Source organism: Myiozetetes cayanensis, unplaced genomic scaffold, assembly GCF_022539395.1.
Source record: "Myiozetetes cayanensis isolate MyiCay16 unplaced genomic scaffold, myiCay2020 scf5-8, whole genome shotgun sequence".
In the NCBI taxonomy this organism is placed as follows: domain Eukaryota; kingdom Metazoa; phylum Chordata; class Aves; order Passeriformes; family Tyrannidae; genus Myiozetetes; species Myiozetetes cayanensis.
Window position 1 is genome coordinate 100,229,397 of NW_026087742.1, and position 27,762 is coordinate 100,257,158.

A 27,762-nucleotide genomic window follows, 5' to 3' on the forward strand; every position below is an offset into this window, starting at 1 on the left:
TGGTGGCTCCAGTGCTTTCAGCTGAAGGGTCCACCTTGCCACTACCTCAGTATTTCCCCAAGTACAGAATATCCTTTCTCTGTTTCTCCATCTCCTTCATACTCTGAGTGCTGCACTTGATCTCAGAGGGCTGTGAGCTGTTGACAGCACTTTTGTGTACATATACCACATGGCCCCATGGCAGAATGTCCTGCATCTGGGCTCTGTGAAAAATCCCAGACTCCTACCCAATAATTAATTATAATAATAGTAATAATAATAAAGTAATATATTAATATTACATATGATTGTGTAAGTTATATGTGGATAACTAATGAAAATGTCCAGACTTTTGTTGCCTGAGCTGGGATTTTGCAAAGTGACAAGCCAATTGAATTTTATCTCTAAACAGGAAAGACTATTTCTTATGTAATAAATTTGCAGAATTATTTGGTTTTGATGGAAGGGAGTTGAGGAGAGATGAGGAGAGTTCCTGACTGTGTTCACCTGCAGTCCAGATTTCCCTGCTGTGGACATGCCACCTGCCATGGGCTAGCCCCGAAGCTGCAGCGCTGGCAAAAATTGTCAGCTACTGGTCTGAGCTAGGAATAGCAGCTAATCTGCATTTCTCTTTCTTCTTCCAGATTGAATCCCGTAAGCGCCTGGCCAGGACTGTGCTGGTCTTTGTGTGCCTCTTTGCCTTCTGCTGGCTTCCCACTCACATCATCTACTTATACCGGTCCTACCACTACTCCGAGGTTGACACCTCAGTGCTGCATTTCATTGCCAGCATCTGTGCCCGGATCCTGGCGTTCACTAACTCTTGCGTCAACCCATTTGCTCTCTACCTGCTCAGCAAGAGCTTTCGGAAACAGTTCAACAACCAGCTGCTCTGCTGCAGAGCTCGCCTCCTCATCCGCTCCCAGAGCATGGCCAGGAGCACCACACGAATGACCTCCCTCAAGAGTACAAACCATTCCCTGGCCACCTTCAGCCTTATCAATGGCAACCACCTTTGCCACGAGGGCTATGTCTGAAGGGCATGGTCAGGCACCACCATATCATGTACTTAACACGGCTGCTTGACTTTGCTCCACGGGGGTGGTGAGTAGCACACACACGGAGGCACGTATGGATGCAAGGAGGTCTGATACGCTCAGAGAACTCAGAGGAGCTTGAAGCATCTAACATTTCAACTTGGACTGAGGTTGAAGTATCCAGCATTTCACCCTGGACTGAGGCATCATCAGAGCATCAGATCACTGAGCACCAGCCCACAGGAGCTCTCCTGGGAAGTGCTCCAAGAAGTTGCTTCAAGACCTGCTGCTTTTAATGAGAGCAAAATGAGCACCTTAAGATCAAATATTGTTTGGCTCTGCAGAATCTTCATCACTTTCTGCTCAATCCCAAACTCATGCAGATTTACAGCAGTGACAAAGACCATATCAAGTTGCACACAATTTGTCAGAACAGTTTCATTCATCAGTTCATGGTAAAATATATTTTGACATAGAAATAAATCCATTTAAATAAGGTAAATACTTTTACAAAGGAGTTCACTGTAGGTCATTTGCAGACTTTTCAAGTATTTATTAATGTTCTGAGTACAGTATTAATTCATGGTATAAAAAGTATCAACAGTTTACTGGGGCATGTCAGTGGCCCCATCTGAAATGAGCAGTATCTTGCACCACATCAATGTGAAAGCAGTAACATGAATAAATGTGAGTTGGAATATGTTTAAAGTTTTCAAATGTGTGAGCTGTTGCCATGTTGTGGAGGAGACAGCAGGGTGATTTCCAAGCATTACTGTTTTGCTATTTCTGTCTTCAAGGTGTGAGATAGTGAGTGTTTCATCACCTAAGGAGTACCACAAAACTTTAGTTGGGTTTGTTTAAGGGTGGGCAATAATAGAACATCAAGCACAGCTACTTTTCATGTGGTAGTGCTTTATAAAACACTCTTTCTGTAAAAGCTATCGGCAGTGCAAGGTCTGATCTCCAACCCACATTTTTTTCCTTCTATCTTCACAAAATTCTGTGGAGAGCAGAGTGCCAAAACTGCCTAACAGATTGGAGAATCAGGTCTTCTTTAATGTTTACCCCAGAACAGTTCCTGTGCCAGGTACCATCTATTCTGGAAACAGGAGCACAGTGTCCTGCAGATAACAAATTCTTGAAGCATGTGGGCCATAGGACAGGCAATGAAGCTGCACACCTGATAAAGAAAACTGCTGCCAAATGAGGCCATAAACCAATCACTGTAGCAGAATATTGAGTTTTTAATGGCCCTCATCCTCTTTGACAATGAATCCTTTTCATTCCCACAGCAAAAGATAAATGAAAGCTAGTAAAACTTTGCATTGGGTTTGCTGTGTATGTACAAAAAATCATGTGTGCAGTGTAAAAACATTCAGCCCTGTATCTGCAGCTGCTTTGGGATGCTGTGGGAGCTCCTGTCTCCAAGGACTCACAAGGGCTCTGTTGCCAAAGGCAGAGCTCTGAAAACTTCAACTGATTTTCCCTTTTGCCCTCTGGGTGGGGTTCCACATGCAGGTAAGTGAGCTCAGGATGTGGCCACACCACTGTGCTGATGTGCTGCTGAGGGCAGTACTGCTCTGTTCCCACACCATCCCTGGAAACTACCACCTCTGTCACCCCCTCTTGCAGTTGTAAGTGTCCCCACACCCCAATCAGCCTAAAAACAAATGTGATAGGGTTATTTTACAGATTAGTCAACTCCCTTGCTCAACTGACTGTGTCACTGTGCTGTTCACTTCAATTTACTGGGCTATCTGAGGTCCTCATGTACTAAAATTTTCAGTGTTTTCCCTAATCTTTAACAAGATGCCACATAGAGTATCAGAAGCCCAGTCTGTGACCATTTCATAGAGTTTGGTCAAGTTGAGCTGTTTATGACATTTCAAAATGAGCAAAATTCATCTGACCTAAGGTATTTTTACTAAATGTTTTCTTCAGATTTGTAAGAATTTCATCAAAGGCAAGCAGGAATTAAATACTTCAACAACAGCCACACCAACTCTGCTACACACTGTGTCCTCTGTTTGATAACAGATTATTGTTGCTCAACAAGAGACTTCAAAAGTTTCTGATTTTTTTTTTCTGAGAGAAGGGGCTATAATCATAAATCATGAATCATAAAACTCAGAAAATCATAAATATAGGGAAAAGGGCATTGTTATAACTCTCTTAGGGCTATGCTGAATACAGATCCTGCCTCCCTTAGAAAGATGCTGTTTTGAACACAGGAGAGTTATAAAGATACAGCACCGTAGATTTAAATAAGTGCTATCGATTTTAACCTTTTCTTCCTAACAGAGCTAGTGACTCCTCCAAGGACAGGAAAAATGGTTATGGCTTTGATCTGGAAAGTGCTTTCCAGAAATGCAGCTGCAAGTGTCCACATGTGTCACAGCCTCACTGTTGCTTAATTTCCTCAGTGTTATTTAGTGGTGGACTTGGCACTGCTGGTTGGACTTAATGGTCTTAGAGGTCTTTCCAACCTTTATGATTCTGTGATCTATCATTCCTTTTGACTTTATTTTTGAGACTGATAGGCATAAATTTTTTGGGAGTTCCATGCAATCCTTTCATCAGAATCTGAGATACCTACAACTTCTTTTAATATTTAGCAAATTAGATCAAGGTGTTGTGGGTTTTTTTTCAAAGAAATGTGAGTTTTCATTAACATTCTTCATTTAATTCAGATCATTGCCCCCCTGTTTATTATCTTTAAGACAATTAGGTGGTTCTGTGAAAACAAAAATCCATTAAAAAAGGTTCCTTGCAAAAAGTATTCTGAAATGTATTTCACAAACTTGCACTCATTTTTTAATACTACTGGAAGAGCAAAACTGAGGTTGGAGTTGTTTCTATCTCACCCTCATATTAAAATAATGAAAAAAAATTCAATGCAGCAGTTGTGGTCTGGGAAGGAAGATTCGAGAAAGTTTTCTGAAATATTCCAGCATGTAATTGAAATATTTGTAGCTGCAATTTTTGTTGTTGTTGTTGTTTCTCACTCCTAGTCTCATTACCTTGGTTTCAAAAACACAATGTACTTTACACTGCTGCAGCAGTCTGATCCCTTATCTAGAGCTCTCACAGTGTTTGCTGGCACAGCTGCAGTGCTGATTCTTTCTGACTTGCAGAGTTGTCTGCAACGTTTCATTTGATAAATTTTCAAAGTGCCCAAGATAAAACCTGTGCCCGAGATATAACCCTGGCAGGTGACTCCAGCACTGTGCCCTCAGGTACTGCCAGGTCCTGGGAAGCGTTGCGGTCCTTGGTGTGGAGAGTCCCTGGCTGTGACCCTGGGGTGGCTCTGCACCCACTTCTCAGCTCTGCTCTCTCCATCAGCACTGGGAGCATTACAGTGGTGACTCCAACCACGTTGTTTAAGGAATGTTATATTTCAGTGCTTTGAAAGACAGTGTCCCTGAAATGCCTGGCTGCTGGGAGGCTGAGGAATTTTCTGGCTGGGTCCACACAGACACCTTTATAACTGGACACATGTGAAATTCCCTTTGAACCAGATATTCCTTTGGGTTCGCTCTGCTGTGTCGGGTCTGGCACGTTGTGTTCCACTGTATGCAAGTTGCATGTGGGAAAAATGGTCTCTGGATCAGAATACTATATGTTACACCCTGGGGCAGTATTGCTGTTTACTACAGTCAGAGAGTTATTAAAAATACGTAGCTGCCATTAGCTGAACTGGTGTGAAGTGCAAAACTAATTGAACAGGGATATATGCAGTATCTGAAGGGGGACTACATGGAAGCCAGGGAGGGCCCTTTCAGCAGGAACTGTAGTGAGTTATGGGATTAATGGGCTCAGTCTGAAAGAGTTAGGTTAGATGTATGGAAGAAAGTATTTACTGTGAGGGTGGGGAGGCACCAGAGCAGATTGCTCAGAGAAGTTGTGGATGCCCCATCCCTGGAAGTGTTCAAGATCAGGTTGGATGGGGCTTTGAGCAACCTGGTCTACTAAAAGGTGTCCCTTCCCATGGCAGGGGGCTTAGAACTAGATGATCTTTAAGGTTCCTTCTAACCAAAGCCATTCTGTGATTCTATGATTCTATATTCAGTTTTGTCCATGCCTATACTGAGTTATGTTCATGCTTCCTCAGGAGAAATTAAAGAGGATAAAGCATTGTTCTTCATTAGGAATTTACATTCTCTGAGATTCCAGAGTTCCCTTTGCTTCCCTTGAATGTGGGAAATCTTTGATTTACAAAGATGCCAAGTAAATCACAGCTTTCAGCAGTTCTGTCTTTAGATTAGGATTAGTCAGTGCAGTTTGGCTCAAAATCTTTTTCTTCTAGGATCGAAAATCACCACAAAGAACCGAAAAGTAGAGAAACTTTCTAATACTGACACCAGGTAAAGAATTCTGGATTCCTCAGCTCTGTCTACGAGGGGCATTTGTGTTGCAGTGATTCCAACTATTGCTTTTTAGGGAGTTTTAATATGCAAAATCAAAGGGGTGTGATTCTGCTGCATGGCAACAATAGCTGTAAGTAAGAAAACATACCAGATGTACCAGATGGTGGAAAGGAAGAGTTGTACTTTTAAACACAAATATTTATTTATTAAAATATTTGTTTAATTCAAATATTTATTTTTAAAATCCACCAAATAACCTATAAAATAAATAATTTATTTTTAAACAAACAAACAAAAATGCAAAGCCTCTCTACTAACCTAACAAGAAAACAGGAAACCTGTTATTGATATGTGTAATCCTGATTCTCCCAATTAGCTTGATTTGTGTGGAATGAATATTATAGTTAAAAACGAGAAAGATTATATTTTTATGCATGGTTTGGCAGATATAATATACCTTCTTGCTCATTTTTCTGACAAATTACAGGGTTTTTTGGAGTAGAAAACCATCTGTGCATATTCAGTTGGGAAAAAAACCCTTTCAGCCTTCTTTAAAGGCAAGAAGTTCAGTGCTGCTTATCTGAGCAGTAAGCAATCCCCTGAATGTTAACTGCATGGCTCATTGTTAGTGCTAGGCACCATGATAACAGGGTGGCTTATCCTCTCCATTCTAGGAAACCACAGCAGGTGATGGGCCTGTATCATTTACCATAAATCACTAGAGATTACTGATATTGCCCTTTCCGAGAGCAAGAAGGTAGCAGTTGAAGGATGCAAGGAAATATTTAGATGGCATTATTAAAACCTGAGAGTTTACTGCACCTTTACTGAAATATTTGTGCTACCCTTACTCCATTTCATTTTTTAAAAATTTATACGATACCATCTTTATACCTGACACTGTCTTTTAAGCCTGAAGGACATGTGTGGAAGAGAGCTGATTTGGGTCTTCTGTAAATTGGTATTTATTTAGGAATAGAAAAGTTGTTGTTGGGCTGTAAAATGTATTTTAGCTTGGGTAGCTACAGACACCCCTCAGAAGTGAGTTCAGCCAGCCTGCAGCTGGTGCTCACAGGGGATGGTGAGCTGGACAAGCAGCACTCACTGCAGCCCTGCCCGGCACACAGCGTGTCCTGCGTGTGGGCCAGACTGCTCCCCCAAAGCCAGCAGCCCTGGCCAGATCTGTGCCCACACCTCTCTTCTGGGAAGACCACCCTGTCCCTAACCCTCTCTCTTCCCAAAAGAGCTGGCAGGGTTTTCCCCCTGCCGTCCTGCCTGTAGCTGTGGTTGTAAGTAGCTGGGTGGGAGGAACACTCCGATATTTGGGAGGGGGCACAGCCTCCTGCTGGACTCTTGGAAGATGAGGCAGGACACATCTCTAAACCAGGTGCTAATAACTTGGGTCCAGGTTGCAGATCTCCTATAACTTACTTCTCATTTGTAATAGATTCTCTAGGAAGCCTGAAGTTTAATTGTACAGGCCACCTTGAAAGGCTCAGCACCCTGAAATTGGTGGAGCTGGATGTGGATTCACACTTAACAGGAGTCCTCACCCAGGTAGGACACCCGTGCAGGTCATGTCACAAAAGGGATGAAAGAGTTCTGTTTGGAAAGAGTCTTCCCTTGAAAAGTCCATCACTGCTGGCCAGCACAATGAATATTTATGAGTCTACCTTGCACTTCATAAGAATTGATCACAACAATTGTAAAATTTTTAAAGAATAGAGACTGAATGGCATTCTGCTTAAGGTTAAGATTATCAATGAAGACTATATCTAATTTTATATTGAAATCACATCCAAAACTAATTTTTAAAGTGCCTAATTGCTTGTTTATGGAAATAGCTACTTCAAATGATTTCTGTGATTAGCTTGACTAATTACTGTAAGTGGATATGAATTAAAGAGAATTGATTCCAAAATTCTTTTGAAATAAAGAATCGAACATATCTTAATGTAAATTAATTAGACTTAATGGCAAAACGCTTGCCTTATGCTGAACATCTCTTTGTAAGTGGTGTTCTGTGTTTCCAAGGCAAGGCAGTTCCTTAGGTCCACCCAGTATGTTGCTTTGAAGTGGATGGATCTGGGCTTTGTGTCAGCATTTTCAGCCATGGATTCAGACAGTGTATTATTGCTATTCACATCAGCATCTCCCTGCAGCTGGGTTTTAGTGGGTGGTGGATTTGACAGCAGGCTCTGCACTGTGAGTCAGAGAAGGAAGATTGTAACACCTGCCCATCGAAAAAGTCCTCTTGTCCAAAGAACTCCAAAGGGTTCAAGAAAAAAAAGTGATGCTTCTGTCTGTGTTTTATGATTGGCCTATAACCAAGCCAAAGCAGGTAGAAATGGGTGGCCTGCTGGCCCTGGAGGTCAGCAACAGAGTTGAGCACAGTCCCCAGGGATGGGATGCCTCTCTCCTACCTGTAGCCCTGAAAAACCTGGCTTTGTCGAGCTGCCACCTTGTCCTCACCAATCCATGCAGATGGACAACCACATTCCATGCACATCATACCTCCTGTTTTGGACACCTACCTTTGCATGAGATACAGTGCCCCATGTCTCACCATTCAGACCAAATCTAGATGACCAGCATAGGCTAAATGTCTGACTGATGTCTTTCCAGCCAAGTCCCACCACAATAGTCTGAGTCTCTGTCCCTCTCTGTCCTGCCCTGTCTCCATGCTGGCCAGCAGAAGGGTGCGTGTGATGCCCCATTCTTCTGTTCTTACCAATTGCTGCCTGGAGCCCTGTCACCACCATCTGATGTCACATTAGGCAGGCTCTTAAGGTGGTTTAACAAGGAGAAAGGGTCTTTTCTCCCCGTAAGTCACTTTAATGAGGCACAAAGGAGACCTCCTCTGATAGTGGTTCAGGCCTTTCCTCATTTGGCCCTCTGGGGTTATCTAACTCCCCACTGGCATTATAAGGGGAACTAGCTGTGAATACCCTCCCAATGGCCACAGTGATCCTTTGGGATGACTTTAGATACCTTGCTCATAAGTCTAATCAGTGGTCTGTCTCCCCTGTGCCATGTGATTACTCATGTACCAGACTGAACTGAGAGGAAAACTCAGAATAAAAATGTTGTCTTGCTGTAGACTCATTCAGAAGAAGATAATAGCAAATCCAGAAAATTCTTAAGCCAATCTCATGCCTACAGTGCTTAGAGTTTTGCTATCTATGCCAGAGGCTGAAGATAAAGAACAAGAGCAATGGCCCCTTGGTCTGATACACACTAATATCTGTCATGAAAGGGGTGACCTGTAGGAAAAACATAATTTACTGATGACCAAAAGGAAATGTGGTGCTCTTTGAGAAAATTGGGTGCATTACTCCCTTTAAGTGTAGTGTTGCATTTCAGGGAAGAGGTAAGTTGTGTTGTACCATCTGAGGAACAGAGTCTGGGTTGAAAAACATTCTGATTTTATGACCATGAAACACTGCCCTGACTCAGCGGTTAGGAGTCTCCATGCAGAACCCATCTCATTCCAAGGAGCAGAACTTTTTGAAAGACAAGTGAGCACTGAACCCCGGGAGGGCATTTCAAGCTCAGTTGTTTGTTCCTGGAGGAAAAATCATTGTGCACTTCTAATTGTTCTGAATGTGCATTCAGGACCAGTTACTGGCAATCTAGAACAAGCCAGAAATCGATTGAGGAAGGGTGACAATCCATTACCATGACATGCACTTAAAAAATACCTTAAAGAGATCACACAATATTTACTTTTTGTAAAAACAATGACAGTAAGAGAAGAAGTGGTTACATATCACAGACTGGCTTTACTAGAAGTGCACTCTGAAGACAGCTGAAGATGCAACCCATTTCATATCAGTTTTCAAGTGCATGTATGCAAAAGCTTAGTTATGAAGTATAAGACTACATAATTCATAAAGTGTGTGTAAATTTAATATCTCCTCTGAGCATTATTTATTGCTTTGTAAAGTAATGTATGTATGCATTTGGCCATCTGTATAGAATGTAAATGTCTTGAATTGCTGTGCACGAAGGCAGTGCAGTTTATTTTATTTGAAATATGCTTTTCTTTCCTTTTGCAGAGGATGTATAATCTGATATGAAAACCACTGAAAAATAAGTTCCTTATTAAATCAAAATTTGCATTAATGTTAATATCTCAGCTCTCTTGAAATAGCATTTAGAAAGAAATTTAAAAGAAAAAAGTGAAAAAGTGAAAGCATGTGTTGTAATCTGGATTTTTTTTCCGTGCCTTGGTATATATTTTCTAATTTTATACACTATGCTTTTAAAAATGTTCATGAATGACCTCAACAGAAATATGGGCTCAAACTGAAGACTCTGTCAAAAAGTGAATGTTGAATTACACAAAACTTACAGCTAATAAAAAATGACAGACAAAATAAGATTATATTTGTTGGTTTTTAATTAGAAAATAACCCACAAGATTCATAAGCATTTTTATTCACTTGCTTTTGCATCAGTTTTCAAGTGTCAGAAAGGCTTATCTTCCAGTGACCAAATAGACAACAGCAGAGGCCATGCCACCAAAAAATCCCACTGAGAATCCTCACCGCAGATCCAGTGTGCTCCCATGTGCAACACTGGACTAACAATAGACATGCAGACCCTCAGGACTTGGCAAAGGTTTTTGAAAAGTGTGGTACTCTCATTTCTGCTGTCAGTGGCCTGCAGCAGCAGAGAAGATGCGGATGCAGTACAAAGGGGTTGTGGATGGAGCATGGGGAGAGAGGAGGCCTCAGACAGAGCAATGAAAAGCTGCAGTCAGCATTGCCTGTAAAAACGAAAGGCTCAGAGTAATTGAATACATCTAACAATTATTGGCTGTGAAACTCAGCTGCATAAAGTTGATTAATTAATGAAAAAATACAGAGGCACATTATGAAAACTCTCCTCTGATATGTTGGCATTAGTGGGCTGTGTGTCTAGCTCATTGGAAATAAACTAGGAGTGACCTTTGCTTCAAGATCCATACTACTTCAAGCATCTGTTACACAACAGGTTTGGCCGTCCAAGAATCAATTGCAGCTCACAGCTTGAAGGAGACAATGCTTTTTCTTGAGCATTATTGCTCTGGAGGTCATCAATCCAATCCAAGCCTCTAACATTTTTTCCATTCCCATTACAAACATTGAGAGCTGGATACAGACATTAGGTGTGTGTAGGAGTGCTGCAGGAGGTCAAATATCATACTAACTTCAATTTCTTTTTGGCACTTTTGGTTCAGATTTACATTGCAGTTCATGCTTTGTTCCGTGTTTCACTTACTATTAATAATATAATTTAAAGTTTAATTTACATGTTTGTTCTATCCACTGTTGCACTATTTAAAACTTCATTTATGTTTTCTATCCTGTTGGCTACAGTTCTGTTATATATTATTACATGAAACTGCTTCTTATATTACATTTTTTTGCAAGTGATCAGTGTATTATGATATTAAACACTACGAAATAGCAGAATACTGTGTTTGAGTAGGTATTTTCACACTGTATGAATATCAAAACTCAGATCTTCCCCTGTGTATTTGGCATGAAAAGGTATGGAGTACACTAATATCCCATTAACTTTTCTTAATGGATCACTTTGCACAAATTGGAAAGTCCCTGATACTCAGTGGAAAGACTGTAGAGAAAAGTGTTACAAGACATCTCACAGCACTACATGTGATGAAGTGCTCGGAGACTGCAAATTCTACGTGGTCTGCAGTCTGATTTCTTTCTGCTCAGGCAGACAAGGCTAGTACAAATTGTGCTGGCACATCAGTGATCTCATGACTTGAACACATGAAAGAGTAAAGGAGTAATTAAGTATCTTTGCATGGCTTTTAAGACGGGGATATTTAGGAAATCTGGATGCCTACTGATATTTTCAAAAATCCTGGTCTATGAGAAATTACCTGAATAGCTTTAAAATGTAAATGCATTTTTTGATATTAATGCAAGATCTTGTCTTCTAAAATTATACTAAATTGGTTATTGATTAACCTTAGGAACATTTTTTACTTTTGTATTTAGCATGCATTAGCAATTCTTTTCATAGAATCATAGACTGGTTTGGGTCAAAAGGGACCTTAAATATTATCTAGTTCCAATCCCCCTGCCATGGGAAGGGACACCTTCCACTAGACCAGGTTGTTCAAAGCCCCATCCAATCTGGTCTTCAACACTTCTGGGGATGGGGCATTCACAACTTCTCTGGGCAACATGTTCCAGTGCCTCACCACCTTCACAGTAAAGATTTTCTTCCTAAAATCTAGTCTAAACTGATCCTTTTTAAGCCTAAAGTCATTCTCCATTGTCCTACCATTACATGACTTTGTAAGAAGTCCCTCTCCATCAACCTTGTACCCCCCCTTCAGTGAGGTAAGGTCACAGCTGGCTTCCTGGGCCGTAAGCAGATGTTGCTGGCAGCAATTCTTGACCTGCTTTGTCATACAATACACGGGAACAATCACCTTGTGCTGCGTTATATTACTTGCAGATAGTAGAAATGTTCTGGAGCAGAACTTCTGTGCTTTTCTTTGTTTCTGCTGCGTGGTAGATCTTGCAAACTCTCTACAGGGAAAACGTATTTCTTTGCTGTTTCCTACCACAGACTTAGGAGTTTATTAAGACAGTCATTAAGAAAATATGTCAAATCCCTTACCTAGTAGGTTTTATTAACTATTTTTAGTTTATTAAGTTTACTGGGTTTTATTAAGTTTTCTGCCACAGGCTTAAAGAAGATCCTTACCAGGCAATGGAGTTAATGAAGCATCTATTTCCATATTCTATTTATATTAGGAAGTTTATCTCCACCCTCATTCAGAGCAGGTCAAATGTGGATAAGGATATTTTTACTGGAATTTACTCAAGGGTCCTTCAGGCCACTTAATCAATTCACTTTAATTAATATGATTAAGAACTGATTCTTATGCTTTCTCCACCCTTCACAATATTGTGTAACCTTAACTTCCTGCTAGTCTTGCAAGAGTAGAGAATATTGGCCTTTGATTTAGGTAGATTATTATCTTTAAAATAATTTCTAATTTATTTGTAGTAATTGTACTTGAATTTCTTAAAGCTCCAGGAGACACTCCAGGAAACTTGGACCTGCAGTTTCCACATAAGAAGGGAACAGATCTAACAAGAGGTTACTATACATTCACACAAACACAAACAGATCTTAGAAAGGGCTCTAAAATTCAAATCCTGAACCCTACCAATGCACTTTTTTCAGTTCCACGTGAGCACAAAGGCAACTCTATAAAAGCATGTGTCCACCTGCACAAACCTGTGCCACTCTGACATTCACACAGCAAACCTGTTTTACTGCTAGCAGTGGGACCTGAACCAGCACTCACACAAGTTGTATGACCCTATAATGTACCCTGAGTAATTAAACATGCTATCATCTCTTTGATTTCTGTAACAGAGCCTTGCTGATTTAAATACAGTGTATGCGTGCAAGCAGGTATATATTGTGAGCATCCAAATTGTCACTTACTGGTGATCAGGAGGATAGATCAGAGAACCAGCTGTGAGCACACTGGGTGTACAAGCATAGAGGTGACATAAAGTCCATGTTAAATAGTCTCTGTCACCTCTTTACAGCAGCACTGGCTTCTTAGCACATTTTTTCTAGATGCCATGTGAAAACAAGGCTTCAAAGAAAACAGCAAAGAAGGACAGGGAGAGCCTTCTCAAGCAGTACAAAATGTTTGAGAAAAGCAGGCCAAGTTGCTGTGCCTGGGAAAATGAGCAAGAAGACAACTGGAAAGAAGTGATGGAGATACCTAAAAGAAAGACTGAAGTTTGCAAAAATGATTGGCCATACAGGCTAGCATTACTTTCAGAGAAGAAAACAGGGTTACCCTACTCTCTTTGAGGATCCAAACATCAAGACCCTTCTCAAAGCACTGCAGCCTCTACCATTACCTCTAGCATGGGAATGGCAGAGAGCTAGAGCCTTACCCAGCCCTTGCTGAGCCCTGTTCATTGAAGAGAGGGAGTCACACTGTTTTCAATACTGCTAAACATTTAAATTCTTTTCATTATATTATTTGAATGTGCATAATTGTTGTTCTGACTTTTTCTAAGAGTGCAGGATCAGCTTCTCATCTGAAAATAGCTGTTGGCAGCATATGAAAGATTTTAAAGTGGGTCTAATAATAATTTCCAGACAAAAGTAAAGGCACATGAATACAGACAAAATAGTAATTCTTTGGTTTTAGACTTTGCTTCTCTTTGCATGAATGTTATGATTAAATTAGGTGACTATAGACAAAATGCAAACATCATAAAAACACTGGTTCTGTACTTTCATAGGCATCATTGCCATAAGAGCTACATCTTCACAGTTATCAGAGAAACAAAAAGATAATGTTAATTTTTCATGCTTCTAAATGATGAGTTGTAGGAAATCTTGACAGGTCGCTCATAAAATAGTCATTTTGATTAAGCATTAACGGTGTTGTTAATCGGTTTAAACTATAATCCCAGTGACAAACAAAGTTCATCTTCTCCCTGTGTGCTGCAATGATTCTGAGCTGGACACACACATGACAGAACACAGAACACTCCTCACTTGCATTGGGAATGGATGGTCCACCAGCTTCAAAGAGATTGTGAGAACCTGTTAGACTCTTCCTACAGAAAGATACATGGAGTTAAGTGTTGGTTTGGGTTGAATATAACCTTCCACACCTTCCAAAGTGGAGAAACATGGGTCTGTCTTGAACACTGAAAAGACACGTGTGAGTATGGGCCTTCTACCATGTGTACCTTAATCGTCCTCACCTACTGATGTTTGCTCCTGTGTTTGTCTGACAGTGTCTGAAGGGCAGAGATGCAAAGCCCTACATCAGCAGACCTGTTTGCTTTTGGCACTCTCAGATTCTTTTATTTTCCAGGTTGTCTGTGTGCGGTCTTGTCAGGCTGCTTTCCCACAAAAGATTAAAGGCTGAAGGGAAAGTTAGTCAGGATGGTGTGGTTTAGAGATGTTTTAAGAAAGAATTCTCAAAATGCAATTTTTAATTGTTATTTTATCCATGTACAGGATGAGTCATTCCTATGGTAAGTGTTGGTTAATGGTAAATTCTCACCTTAAAGGGAATACTCTTAGCCAAGGTATTGGTATCAGACCATCCTGAGGCATCCCAAGGCAGCTCCCACTTGTATGACTGAAGCTCTTTCTAATCCTTAGTAATGATGCCACCAAGTACTGAAGACTAGGAGCATGGGTTCACACTTCTTTTCAACAGTGCTTTGGTGAACACATGTCCGTGATAGTGGTTAAAGGGCAGGGGAACAGCATTCATGCTTGATGGAGTACAAGTCTATCAGCTACACAAGCTTGCTGCAATTCTGTATCCCTAACCTTTTCTGGTGTCTCATTCCAGTGCTGTATTATGCACAAATTTGGGATTTTTAGAACACTTCCATGTAACTGTGGAAATTGTTTTGTCTTACAATGCATCTAGTCTGCCTACAGCTGACTTCAGGCAATCTGAGGTAAGCATAGATCCTAGCTGGTACTGGCACATTCCAGAATTTTCCGAAGGAAGATCCAAGACCTGATTCTGTCAGTACCTACAGGAATGCTTAGAAGCCTTTCCATGGGAAGCTGCAAGTGCAGCAGCAGTCAGGTGTGGACACTGTGACACCTGGTACAAGTTCTTTGCCCAAGTGACCCGGCTGTAAACACAAGGTACCCTGGTCTTCTCACCCTGGGGGCAACAAGCTCGTGCTTAACCACAGAGTGTGTGTATGCTCTATTGCATCAGAACACTGCAAACTTACACTCCAGGTTACCTTCCAGTAACTTGCTTGCATGAGAGTTGTTGTAAGCAAAACAGTAAACAGTAGCTGAGCTGAGAGATTCAAGGGCATTTTTCAGTGAGGACATACTTGTATTTGAGATTTATGGCACCCTGCATAAAATCATGACAATGTTTATGCCATAGAAATTTCAATTCCCATGATAATCCAATCTTCTTCAAACCTAGTCAAGACATGCCTTATTATACCTCTTGAAGTAGATCACAAAGCCTGAAATTCCCATTAGATTAATTAGTGTTTTGAAAGCATGCTTCTAAGACACTTTGTGAGAGCCTAAGATGAGAAATAAATTTCATCATGACACCAGCTCTGGTGCCGCCTTCCAAAATGCCAAACCTTTCAGGGTAGCTCATCACTCATGCGCTGTGAGCAAAACGTTTATTAGATGCTCTGTGTCAGTCCTTCCTGTCTTTACAGAATCTTCTCTTGAATCTCTCTAGACACAAATTCTATTACTATTTTTAAATTGTCTTTCAGAACTTGTTAGTCTTCTGAATTCTTCAGTAGTTATGCAAGTCTCTCTGCATTCCTGAAAGATTATTTTAGTGTTACAGATACCAGAATTTCTTTTTAAATATAATTTTTAATCTGCACTTTAATAGTGAATTATTATTATCAGCAGGAAATTAGGGTATCATCCAGACAATATGCAGAAAACTAGGACATGAGAAACAACAGGGAGCAACAATTCTTCGTATAACTGTATAACTACAGTTATACAGTTTGGAAATTTATTGCTTGTCATCTTGATTATTTGCAATATTGATATCTCTGGATCTGCTAGAAAGAAGTGAGAGAAAAATCTGTTGTGCTATGGTTTTTCTCTGCCAGAATGTGCTGGTTAATTCCTTCATAGTAGCCAGCATGGGGCTATGTTTTGGATTTGCACTGAAAATAGTGCTGATTGCACAGGTATGTTTAGAATTGTAGAATAGAATCATAGAGGTTTGGGTTGGAAGGGGCCTTAAAGTTCATCTAGTTCCAATCCCATGAGATAGACAGGGATGCCCCCTACTAGATCAGGTTCCCTGGTGTTCCATCGAGCCTGGCCTTGAACACTTCCAAGAATGGGGCGTCCACAACCCCCTGGGCAACCTCTTCCAGGGCCTCACCACTCTCATAGTAAAGAATTTCTTCCGAACATCTCAATTAAACCCATACTCTTCTAAGTTAGAACCATTGTCCCTTGTCCTATCGCTATCTGTCCCTGAAAAAAGACCATACTATATATCATCATGCTCAGCATATAGAGCTGGGGGAAACAGGAGGGAGACATTCAGAGTGATGGCATTTGTTTTCCAAAGTCACTGTTATGCATGATGGAGTCTGGCTTTCCTGAGGGTGGCTGAACACTGTCTGACAATGGGAATTGGTGAATTAATTGTTTTGTTTTATTTGGGTGTGTGGATTTTGCTTTGTCTCTCAACCTGTCTTTATCTCAACAATGAGTTTTCTCAATTTCACCCTTCTTGTTCTCTCCCCCATCCCACTGGAGGCAGTGAGTGAGTGGCTGCATGGAACTGAGTTGCCAGCTAGGGGTAAACCAGGACACAAATCAGTTGTCATTTAGGGTGACCTGCAACAGATGGAAAGGTAGACCCAACTTCCCACTCATGTGATATGTTGACAAGCATAAATATATGTTACTTTTTTTCCCCTAGTGGATGTTTGTGTTTGAGAAATCAGAGGGGATGAAGCAGAGATTAATACCTCATTCCTTTTAGCTGTGCCAGCTGAACTAGAACAGACAATTTAAAAGGTTCTCTAGTGCTCTCTGGACTTCAGAGGTGCAATTTCCACCCCACCCTCTGCCACCCCTCCTCCAAAATCTAGAAGAAGGAATAAAAATTATTATTTGCTTTTTATATTTTGTACTACATCCCTTTGGACAGCCTATCAAACATTACCTCTCTCTCTCTCTTTAGTGAAAGTTTCCCAGCTAAAAGCCATCCAGTTTGCACGGTATGACACCAACTTCTGTAGCTGTGCACACCTCCACTCCAGCTCTCTCTTGGGTCAGTTGCCCTTATGGCCCCCTTAAAAAAGGATTGTTTGTGACAGTTGTGTCTGAAAGCTTTTGCAGCTAATAAAAAAATAACCCTGGGCCTTGATGACCTGTAGCTGTGCTCTGATTTCTTGAAAGGTCTAGTGATAAGTTTTGCTGCCTCAAATGGTGATAAGCAGTGACTGATATCTCAGAGCTAAGTCAGCCTTTCACAAAAATTTCATTACTCTGGTTCACCAGGTCAAAAAGGCTTAGGAAATGAGACACTTAGAGAGCTGTGACAAAAGGAGCCTTGAATGAGCAGGAAATGAAAAGGGCTTCTTGCCTGCAGCAGTTCCTGCTGCACTGACTCAAGAGGAGCCATCTGAGAAGGGACTTAAATTGTTCTGACGTCTTCATTACCAGTGAGAGGTGTAAATTCTTCACTGCAGCACCTCACCCAGGAAACACAGCCAGAGCTAGCAGGGTCAGGCTGTCAAAGGGAGCAGAGTATGCCACACCCCGTGGTCAGCGTGTGCCTATTGTTCCTCCTCCTTGCTGTCCTGGAATTTTTTTCCTTCTCCCTTCTGCAGTTGTATTTATGAGGAAATGCTGTGGTTTGCATGTATTAAGTATTTGGTGATCCATATGTGAGTTGTAGCACAACTGTACATACTGTAAACATAAATGATATTCAGTTGTCTTGTGTAAAGATACATAACTCTTCCATGTAACATTGTGGTTGTCTGATTAAATGATCTCTGAGCCAATTAAATTATGACAGATGTAAGATTATTATATTCTAGAGACTGATTGCAGTCTGGTGGGTACCAGTTGAAAGAGGGGAAATTTAGGTTAGATAATAGGCATACAATTTTTACTGTGAGGGTGGTTAGACACTGGGACAGGTTGCCCAGGGATGTTGTGGATGCCCCATTAACCATGTTTAAAGCCAGGTTGGATAAGGCCTTGAGCAACCTGGTCTAGTGAGAGTTGTCCCTGTCCATGGCAGAGGGGGTTAAGACTAGATGATCTTTAAGGCCTATTCCAATCCCTTAATATGCTATGACTTTAGATTCCATGTTGACTGCAGGGGAGAGGAGGGAAGAGAACAAACCAGATAACACAGGACTATGTAGTCTTATGTCAGGAGCTGTGAACTGTGAAGAGCTAGAGGTGAATGGTGCTGAATCCTCAGAAGACTGGAATGGGGAAGTGTCAAGGAGTAAAGTCCTACTAAATCATTTTGCTGGCTACAAATAATGTATGGGTTCAGTGCATTTGAGAGTGATAATTGAAGCTTACTCATCTCCATTTTGCCTGTGTAGCACTTATCCCATTCTTTCTACATAGGCAAACACAACAAATACACTATTTTAGCTGTTTTTATATTTTGCTACCAAAAGATAGGACCCATAATTTTCAATTAGCATAGTATTGCTAGGGCAGTCCACACATCTGCAGTGGGGCAGAAACTATGTTACAAGCTATCATGATTAAAGATTTTCAACTGTTCTTCTCTGTTGCAGTGACTGGCTCAACTGAGAAATCTAGAAAACAGGATAGATATCAGAAAGATGCAAGAGGAGGTCTGAGTAGCTTCTCCTCTGTCATAGGCACGAGCCAGCGCTGCCTCAGGTGGCTAATTACGGAAATTTTTCCAGACCCTTTTCTGAATTGCTCTTTTCTATATCCAGCCATAAATCCATTCTTGTGATTTACTCCTTGCATAGCTTCGCTCAGTGGAGAGTTTCTGTTTGATCCACACTTCATCCCGCTCCACTGTGCAACACCATCTCAATCATCTCCTAGAAAAGAGGGAGATTGCTGTGTGCTGAGGAAGAGGGCTTATCTCACCACTCCACACACGAGGAACTCCAATCTCCTCCCAAAGTACTTTTTGGGGCTTTATGCTTGCTCTGGTTTATCAGGGAAGAGAAATCCATCCACTGTGAATGCCTTCAGCAGATATCTTATCCCAGAAAAACACCACACACATTAACTTAGCTGCCTTCCTCTTTCTTTTCCATCCAAGCTGCCACTCAGTTTAATACCTTCCTTTTTTTATATATATATACCTTATATATACCTTTAATACCTTCCTTCATGAGCCCAAGTATATCTGCTATGTGGAAAGGGATGCATACTGACTATAAATTAACTGTTTAAGAGGCCATCAACAGGTCGTCTCTGAAAAGTTCTTTATTATGCAGCCCTTTATTTGAGAGAAAGGACGGTGGAGGGGATGGAGAAATTCTCATCTGGGCTATGAAGCTAACGGAGCAAACAAAAGACGATGTGAAAGCACAGTTGATTTTGCAACATTTGTTTGAAAATACTGTGGAAAGGTATGACTTAAAGACTTCTCATGCTGTGATATTACAGATGTAGAGTATAGGATGAAAATGAAAATTATGTCCCTGTATCAGATGATGAGAAGCCTAAGTACAATACAGCATGAAGGACCAGAAGCACCCACTGAGTGGAAAGTGAGATCTTGCTCCGGTACAGAGCAGAGCAGACTATTAGGCAAAAGTAGAACCAATGCAATAGTTAAAAAAGTAAAAGGCAGAATCTTTAGAAATGTTCAGTGATATCCTCTGCAGATTCTTCCATTTGAGTCCCTACAGAACTACTAAAAGCAAAAAACCAAATCCCAGGGAAAGGCAGAGACACATCTACTGCTCACCTATTAAGAAATTTCTCTTTTTTTTTGTCATTCCATGTCCTTAAATCATTAAGCTAACAGACAGACTTTGCGCTTTGTAGCTCTTTGAAAGGATCTGTGCTGGAACTCATGTTATCCCACATGTTCATATGTCATCAGGAAAAATGAAGTAATGAAATTTTCTGATGATACTCTATTATTTAAGGCAATAAAATGTAATTCAACTGTGAAGAGTTGCAGATGTCTCACAATACCAAGTGATTGTGAGAAAAATGGCAGATGAGATGCTGATAAATATGAAGTATTGCACATGGAAATAAACATTCTTAACCATGCATAACATGCATAACAGTGATGGGCTCTAAATTAGCTATCAGTAAGCAGGAAAAAATATCTTCAACTTAATGTTTACAATTTCAATAAAATCTCAATGTCATGCTCAGGAGCCATCAAGAAATAAATAAAACATTAAGAATTCTTAAGAAAGGAACAGAGAACAAACAGAATAATAATCCTCTGTCACTGCATGATCATACTGTGAATGTTGTGTGCTGTTCTGACTCTTTCCTCCTCCAAGGAAACAGAAGTAGAATATACACAGAGAAAGGCAAGAGCAGTCAAAGCTTCATGATGTTTCCTGTCACTGGTCATGAGAGTGAAGAGGTCAGTGCCTGCCCCTCCTCTTCTCCTCACAAGGAAATCGTAGACTGCAGTAAGGTCTGCCCTCAGTCTCCTCTTCTCCAGGCTGAACAGACCAAGTGACCTCAGCCACTCCTCATGTGGTTTCCCCTCCAGACCCTTCACCATCTTCATGGCCGTCCACTGGATGCCCTCTAGTAGATCAATGTCTTTTTTATATTGTGGTGTCCCAAACTGCAAATATTAGCTTTTTATATAAGGAAAGGTTAAAGAGGTCAAAATGTTTTCATCTTTGAAAGAAAAGGCCAAGAAAGGAGCCTGTGTATCTTCATCTGTACACAGCCATGAATGGTATGTAGCAGTAAACAGGAATTCGTATTTATTATTTCTCACGACAAAATATGTAAAGGTCAATTGATTAAATTATCAGGCAGCTGTTTAAAACTTTAAAAGAGATGGTGGTGGAGATTATAAAGGTAAGAATTTATCCATGGAATAATTATTACATGATCTTGTGGCTACCTGAAGTTTACATTGGATTCAGAAACTGATTAGTGAGGGGAAAGCCCATCTAAGACTTCTAAGCCGTCCTATTATTATCTCTGGCTCAGGAAGTATCCCCTCACACATGCATTATTTTTATGTCACTTCCCTAAACCTCTTTTACCAGCCCAGACTGGGGATAGGACACAGAATTAGCTGAGACTCTTGCTGAAGACACTGTGGTCAAACCCTCCCAGCATATCCTGTGTTTTTTCTCCAAGGAACTCACCTTGGGAAAAGGTGTTCATACCTGGGAGCTGGAGGTTGGCCACTCTGGGAGGGTGCAGCTCAGAGACACATCCCACTCCCACGGGAGCTCACGAGTGGATGGGCTGGGGATTAGGACCACAGCACCCATGTGTTCAGAAGATGCCTCTGTAATGGTGCATCTTCAGTCAGCATAATTGATGCCATTAACTTCAAAGAAACTATGCAGGCTGCTCTACCTGGCCTCCTGGGCACCCAGATGAAAGAGGTAATGCTGTGTCTGTTTCTTTCTATACTATGTATTCACATTTCCCACTAATAGAAACTTAAAACTGTATTTCCAATAAATTTCAGCTTATATCAGTCACAGCTGTGATTAATTCAGACACATGCATGTAATTGTCTTGGCAGTTTCAGTTCATTGCACAATAACTTATGGCCAGAATTTCAGGAAGCCCAAGCCATACATTGAAGTCAGCAAGCACTGCAATTTCTTCACCATTTGCAGTTTATGCCACCTGGCTTCCAAACACCTTTGTCATTCCCTAGAGCACTTCCTCTGTCATCTACCTTCACAAATTTTTCATGATAGCTGTTAGGAAGATGAGCTCATTGAGTTAATTAGGAATCAGATATTCTTTAAAAGCACGGTATAATTTTCAATGATAAAATAATAAATCTATGTTACACTTGAAACACAGGCAATTGCATAAATGGTTATTGCTGCTATTTAGAGCCTTGCATTCCCTCCATATAGCATGAATCCATTACATCTGCAGGATTAATAAACAATATAAAGTCCCAGTGTAAAGGAATATCTCATGAGTACTCTTTAAGTGTTTTACAGGCTGTGCAGGCAGTTTGGTGCTTGGGTACCTGCACAGCTCAGCCTCAGAAACAGCTTAAGTGCACTCTTCTTGTGTCAGTGTCACCCTAAAGCTGAGACATGTTCTTCCAGGTACTTCAGTAGTCACTTTCAAGAGGTGTCCTTCTTTGATTTCCTAGTGGAAAGGTCTGGGTCCAGCTCTCTTTTCTCCAGTTGTTTGCTCTTGCTGGACTTTGCTCCCCAGAGCTGTGGTACTAAGAGACCAATTAATGTTGGTCTCTCCCAGTCCATTCTTCAGGATGACCTCTTTTCGTTCACCCTTTTTACCAAAACATTTTCCATAGAGATTGCTTCCCCTCTGAAAGACCAGCACACCTTTCAGACACTCTGGTTTTCTAGCACAGACCCATTTTCAACAGGAATGCCTCTCTTTCCTCCTGCCTCAAAGTATAATTGGCATTTAGCTACACTCATGCATTTTTCACAAAGTCCTCTGTTGCCCCAGTCCTTACTGTTTGTTGACCTCGCTGCTAACCTCTGTCATGCTTGTGGTTTACCAAAAGTGCCTTTATATCTACTTGCAGATCACTGGTGAGAATGCTGAGTACCTGGGGCAGATCCATGAGGAAGATATTCCCATTCAGTGACCTCCCTGCTGACGGTAGCTTGAATTCTGTCAACAAGCTAATTATTTTTGCTGTCAGCCTGTGAATTTTTTCCATGTAATTCTGTGGTTTTAGTCAGTATTGTGGGGAGTTCCTAAATCAGAAGCCTTTACACAGGATAAGCCTGTTATATCAATGCAGTTCTCTTTAATCATTAAATGTCATCTTATTGAAGAATGAAATCATATTTGTTTAACAAGATTTATGTTATTCAGAATATTTTGATAAGCAACACTAACTATATTCATATAAGTTAATTTGTCGGTGTTTGGGGTTTTTTTAGTCAAACCATTTTGTTAGCTTTTCTGGTATTTTAATTGCAATTTACATCAGATTGAACCACGAAAAAATGCTCCATGAATGGAGAAAATAGGAGATTCTCCTCTCCCACCCATCATTAGGCATTTTGTTCTGTGCAGTGTTGCCCAAGGTGATCCCAATTCATTTATAAGAACTGAGGAATTTTTGAAATATAACCTAGTAATAATACACAAATTATTCCCCCCCCCCCAAAGTAGGCAAATATAGATGGAAGAATATTTTTTTTTCCTTTCTTAAGATAAAGTACAGAGCACTGAAGTGATGAAATGTTGGATGCATTCTATTTGGAAGTTGCTGAGAAAATTCCAAAATTGGTTTACTAATGAATAATATTTATTTCTATTTGTTTAGTTAAATGTGTTATTATAGAACAGTTTCTTGGAAGGGACCCTGCTTTCACCCAATGTTTATTTTTCAGAGCTCAAACCCTTTCAATAACTCTGCTTATCTGCTTTTTTTCAAAGCAAAAACTCTGGGCATTCCTGGACCTCTCGACTGTTCTCAATTTTAAGTTAAATATGCCTTTGATAAACCAAGAGTTTAAACATTCTATTGAATTTTATTTCAGTGTCCTATTGGGAAATATGACTTCTTTCCCCCACAAATTTACTTGAAGGTGCCTGGTTGGTAATGGTGCATGTTGCACTAGAGGCTTCCTTTGAGGCTCAGCTCCCTGGGAATCTGCATGGACTGGGTCCCAGATGTCTTGCAGAGCTTGACTGAGTGACCCTGCTGGAATATCAGTTGCTGCAGGAGAGTATTGGGGATCAGCTGGGCCAGCCTTGGAAAGCTGGATGAGCACCTGAAGACCAGTGATGTCACCATGTGGGGGAAGCCCACATGGCATTTTTACTGTTTGACTGCTGTGACCACGGTCAGAGCTGAACTTATTCCCACAGTTGGAGGCACAGACATAATCAAATAGGACAGTGTGACTATTGCACCATCATCTCTCTCCTAGGACTCTGGTTTTGACTGGGGAATTCTGACCCTGGAGTCTGGTAAGTGGTCCTAATCATTACTCATCTTAGAAGCTGATAAGGGCTTTTATAAAGTCAGAGCCTGACATTTCAGTCTGCACCACAGGTACTTTTTCTTCATTTCCTCCCACCCAGAGGGAGTCAGCAGGCCACCACAGTGCGTGACAACCCTCTGTATGTGCTGAAGGCACAGGCATGTGATGTGGTACAGGAACAGGAAATGTTTTATTCAGTATGAAGTACTTTACTGCTGAGATATCGATGTGTCCAGGTCATTATGTGCCTTGTTACTTCCTCACTCAAAGCCTTCTCTCCTTCCATGACAATGAGTTGTGAGAGAAGAAGAAAAGCAAGCTGACAGAGTTATGACTCATCACCGCCTAGCCCTGCCTAGTAAAGACCATGGGCATATTTCAGGAGGAAAAGTGGGAACAGTTCATATCTGCCCTTGCACAGTTGTTTTTCTGCACTGCACCCTTCTGCTTTCCCTTCTTCCCTCTTGTACACTGTACCCAACTTCTGTGATGATCTGACTCAGCATGCCTACCACACCACTGACTGTCACTGCTGCCGTACCGAGTCCACCACCCACAACACATCAGACTTGGCAGAAGCTTGGACAAAATGCAGAGTGTAAAAAACACATTGCTACTCAATGCCTTTTCTGAGCGTGTGTTTCAGAACTGTCGTGTCAGGTTATAGATCTGGAGACTGGAGGAGGAGGCTGTTAGGAATGGTGACCACTCTTACCATTTACACTAGACTTTACAGCTGGTCTAGCATTCGATTTCAGTAACAATAATTTACTGTCCTTCCTCTTCTTAGAAGGAGCCATCTCATTTCTTCAGGTCAATGATGGTGACTCTCCCAGTGATCATAAAAAAGGAGGATGTGGAGAATTACACATCAGTGAGCTTAAGAAATTATTTCAATTAAATAATTAACTATTTAGAAAGTATCTGAAAAATTGTTAAGGAGGCAGTGGGGATTTGCAAGGAACAAATTGTATAAAAATAATCCAATTTTTCTCTGCAACAGAAAACGAGATGTGGAACTAATCTATAGAACTTCACTTCGGAATCACTCTTTTGACTTGGTCTCACATGGCATACTTATAAGCCAGCAGAAGAAATACAGTCTGGGTGAAATCACGAGATGATGTATACAAAACATGTTCAGTATCTCTACTGAGAACTAGTTCATTAGTAAAATAGAAAGAGGCAGCAAGGGCGCTTCCAGAGGTGTTTCTGTTCTGATTCTGCTCAGTGATTGCATTGGTGATCCCAATCACACACTTGGACATGATACAAAGCTGGATTGGAACATGGGTTTTGAGTTCAAACTTAGCTTGACAAAATAGAGAAAAGGCATAAACCCCAAAAACAACTGCAAGGAAATGTTCTAAGAGATGAGTGCTCAACTGTATGGGCACAGTATATTTAACAAGTAGCTAGGTTGCTGTTTTTGGAGAAGGACCTGTAGGAATTTAATAGATCACAGGCAGAACACAGCAATGTTGTACTGTTATGAAAAAGGCAAACAGTGTACCATGATGTATAAACACACGTGGAGTTGGCAAAACACCTAATGTATCAGTAAGAACCGAGCAGGAATATCTTGTCCAGTTTTGGGCACTGTGGTTCAATGAAGATGGAAGCCAATTAGAGAGTGTCAGAAGAAGAGCAGTGTGAGTGCATCTGTACTGTGGAACTATTTCCCCCTCTAAAATTGGCTGTAGGCAGACAGCTCCTTGGCCTGAGCTAACTCATCAGGTATGTCCTGCAGCTCTTCAGGAGAGTGCTAGCTGTCCCAGGTCAAACTGGGCCCGTGACTGATTGTCATGACCTAAAGGGTTGTTCAGCCTGTGGATAGAGATCAACACTGTGGGTTTGCAGGATCTTTTAATACGCAAGGACACAGAGTCTTTATCTTCTAAATTTCTGTATTTTGTTATAGATCACCACAAATGCAACACGAAAATCACCATTAGCAATTACACATATTACTAACAAAGTTTATATAGATCTCAGGCTATTAAAAGTTACTATCAGCAATTAACATAGCATCAACCAGTGATATACCAACAATCAATTGTATAGCAACAAATAGCCAACAACCACTAACAGCAACAACTAAGAGGTGTATATACTATTACAGGTTACTACAAACTCATCATTAGTGAAGCAAGCTTATCAACTATGTAGAACACATAAGTTTATTGCAGATTACTTATATAAATGCGTAATACCGGTGTCAAGTGAATTAGATTGCAGAAGGGGCCAAACAATCTCAGAGGTGAGAGGACAAACCAAACTGACTCAAAAATGGGCCCAAGGGGTAGCTTATAATAACACAGAGAACCTTCAGAGATTATCTCACACCACAGAGCTTGCAGTCAGTCAGCTTGGTCCCCAGAGAGAGCTCAAGATCTTGTAGAGCATTCATGTGGAGATTTCAACCAAGAAGAAAAAGTGTACACTGCATACATTCTTCTCTGTTTTACCTATTTTGGATGAAAATCAGCTCACAGAGATGTAAGTGGTCATAAACATCATCACTTCAAGCAGCCAACAGATGCTGTAAACTTTGATTTTTCATGTGTAACAGGTGATAGATGACATTTTCTGTCTTTTTTGGAGCTATTATTATTTCTCCAGACTCTTTTCCACCCTTTCAGATTCTAAGCGGTCATTATAGTCCCTTATTTTTACACTTACTGGTGGTATCTCAGGATGTCTATTGTTTCTGGGTACCCTGAATGTACTTCAAAGAGACCAGCTGCTACCCTTTTCAAGGATATTCTTGGTTCCCACACCTGGTTCCCAGGATCACAGCTCCCAGGCTGGCAGCAATTTTCTCTGTCAATATATTTCAGAAGACATTTTCTTCTGTTCAGGAATTTCCCCCCTCTAATCGTGTTGCATTTGAGGTGGTTCACATTAGTCATTTTACACCTACTTCCCAGAAATACATTGAATTATAAAAATAGACAAAGTCTATGTTTTTATGACCTTTATCCTGGTCTGAAATGCCTGGCATCACCATTCAAAGGACAGCTTTTGTTTGTTCACACTGGTCAGACTTGTTGAAATAAACGCCTCATGTAATAGTTTTGGGGCATGATCCTTAGCGTTGTCTTTCATCCTCAGATGAATCTGTGGATTTTATTCAATTTGGTCTGAAACTGGGGAGAGTTTGAGATTCACTGGTATATCGAGGAACACGCAACAACACACTTTGTGATGACAGTTGACTGATCTCCAGAGAAAACTGTTGTGGAGAACTTGGACCAAAAAGGCTAAGGTCAAAGGTTTTTGTATTTATACATCTACTCTGTGTTGTGAATGCCAACATCAGGCATTTAAGCTATACTTGAATATACAGATTTTTTTGGTATTTGTCCTTCTGAGTGAGTTGTCCTGTGTTATACTGAGTCAGCTCTTTAAATTGGTTTGGAGTCTATCACAGGAGAAGAGAGAGCCCTCTACCTTCACATAGGACAAAATGCTTTCTCAGGGAAACATATAAGTCCATTACAAAAGTGAGTTTTTATAATGATTTTCACCCAATCCCCATCCTGTTACCACTCAGGTTCTGCCCCCACCACACCTCTTGGAAATTGGGTCTGGGGGTGTTTTGGGACCCCCTCTTCTTCATCTTCATCTTCCTCAGAGCACATAATGTCCTTCGAGGCCTTCCAGAATTCTAGGCCTGAAGGTTGTTGGGTC

The 27,762-nt window shown here is 40.8% G+C and overlaps 2 protein-coding genes across 5 annotated transcripts in view; one reads left to right on the forward strand and one right to left on the reverse strand.

Annotated features, from left to right (window-relative positions):
• Window positions 1-1,707, forward strand: part of GRPR (gastrin releasing peptide receptor) — a 99,966-nt gene extending 98,259 nt beyond the window's left edge. For all 4 annotated transcript variants that reach the window (XM_050331944.1, XM_050331945.1, XM_050331942.1 and 1 more), the window contains one exon: window positions 624-1,707. In XM_050331944.1, coding sequence (XP_050187901.1) covers window positions 624-1,016 — 393 coding nt within the window. In that variant the 3' untranslated portion in view covers window positions 1,017-1,707. The remainder of the gene's footprint in view (window positions 1-623) is intronic.
• RBBP7 (RB binding protein 7, chromatin remodeling factor) overlaps window positions 1-27,762 on the reverse strand; it is a 436,269-nt gene that overhangs the window by 129,181 nt on the left and 279,326 nt on the right. The gene's annotated exons all lie outside the window — the stretch shown is intronic.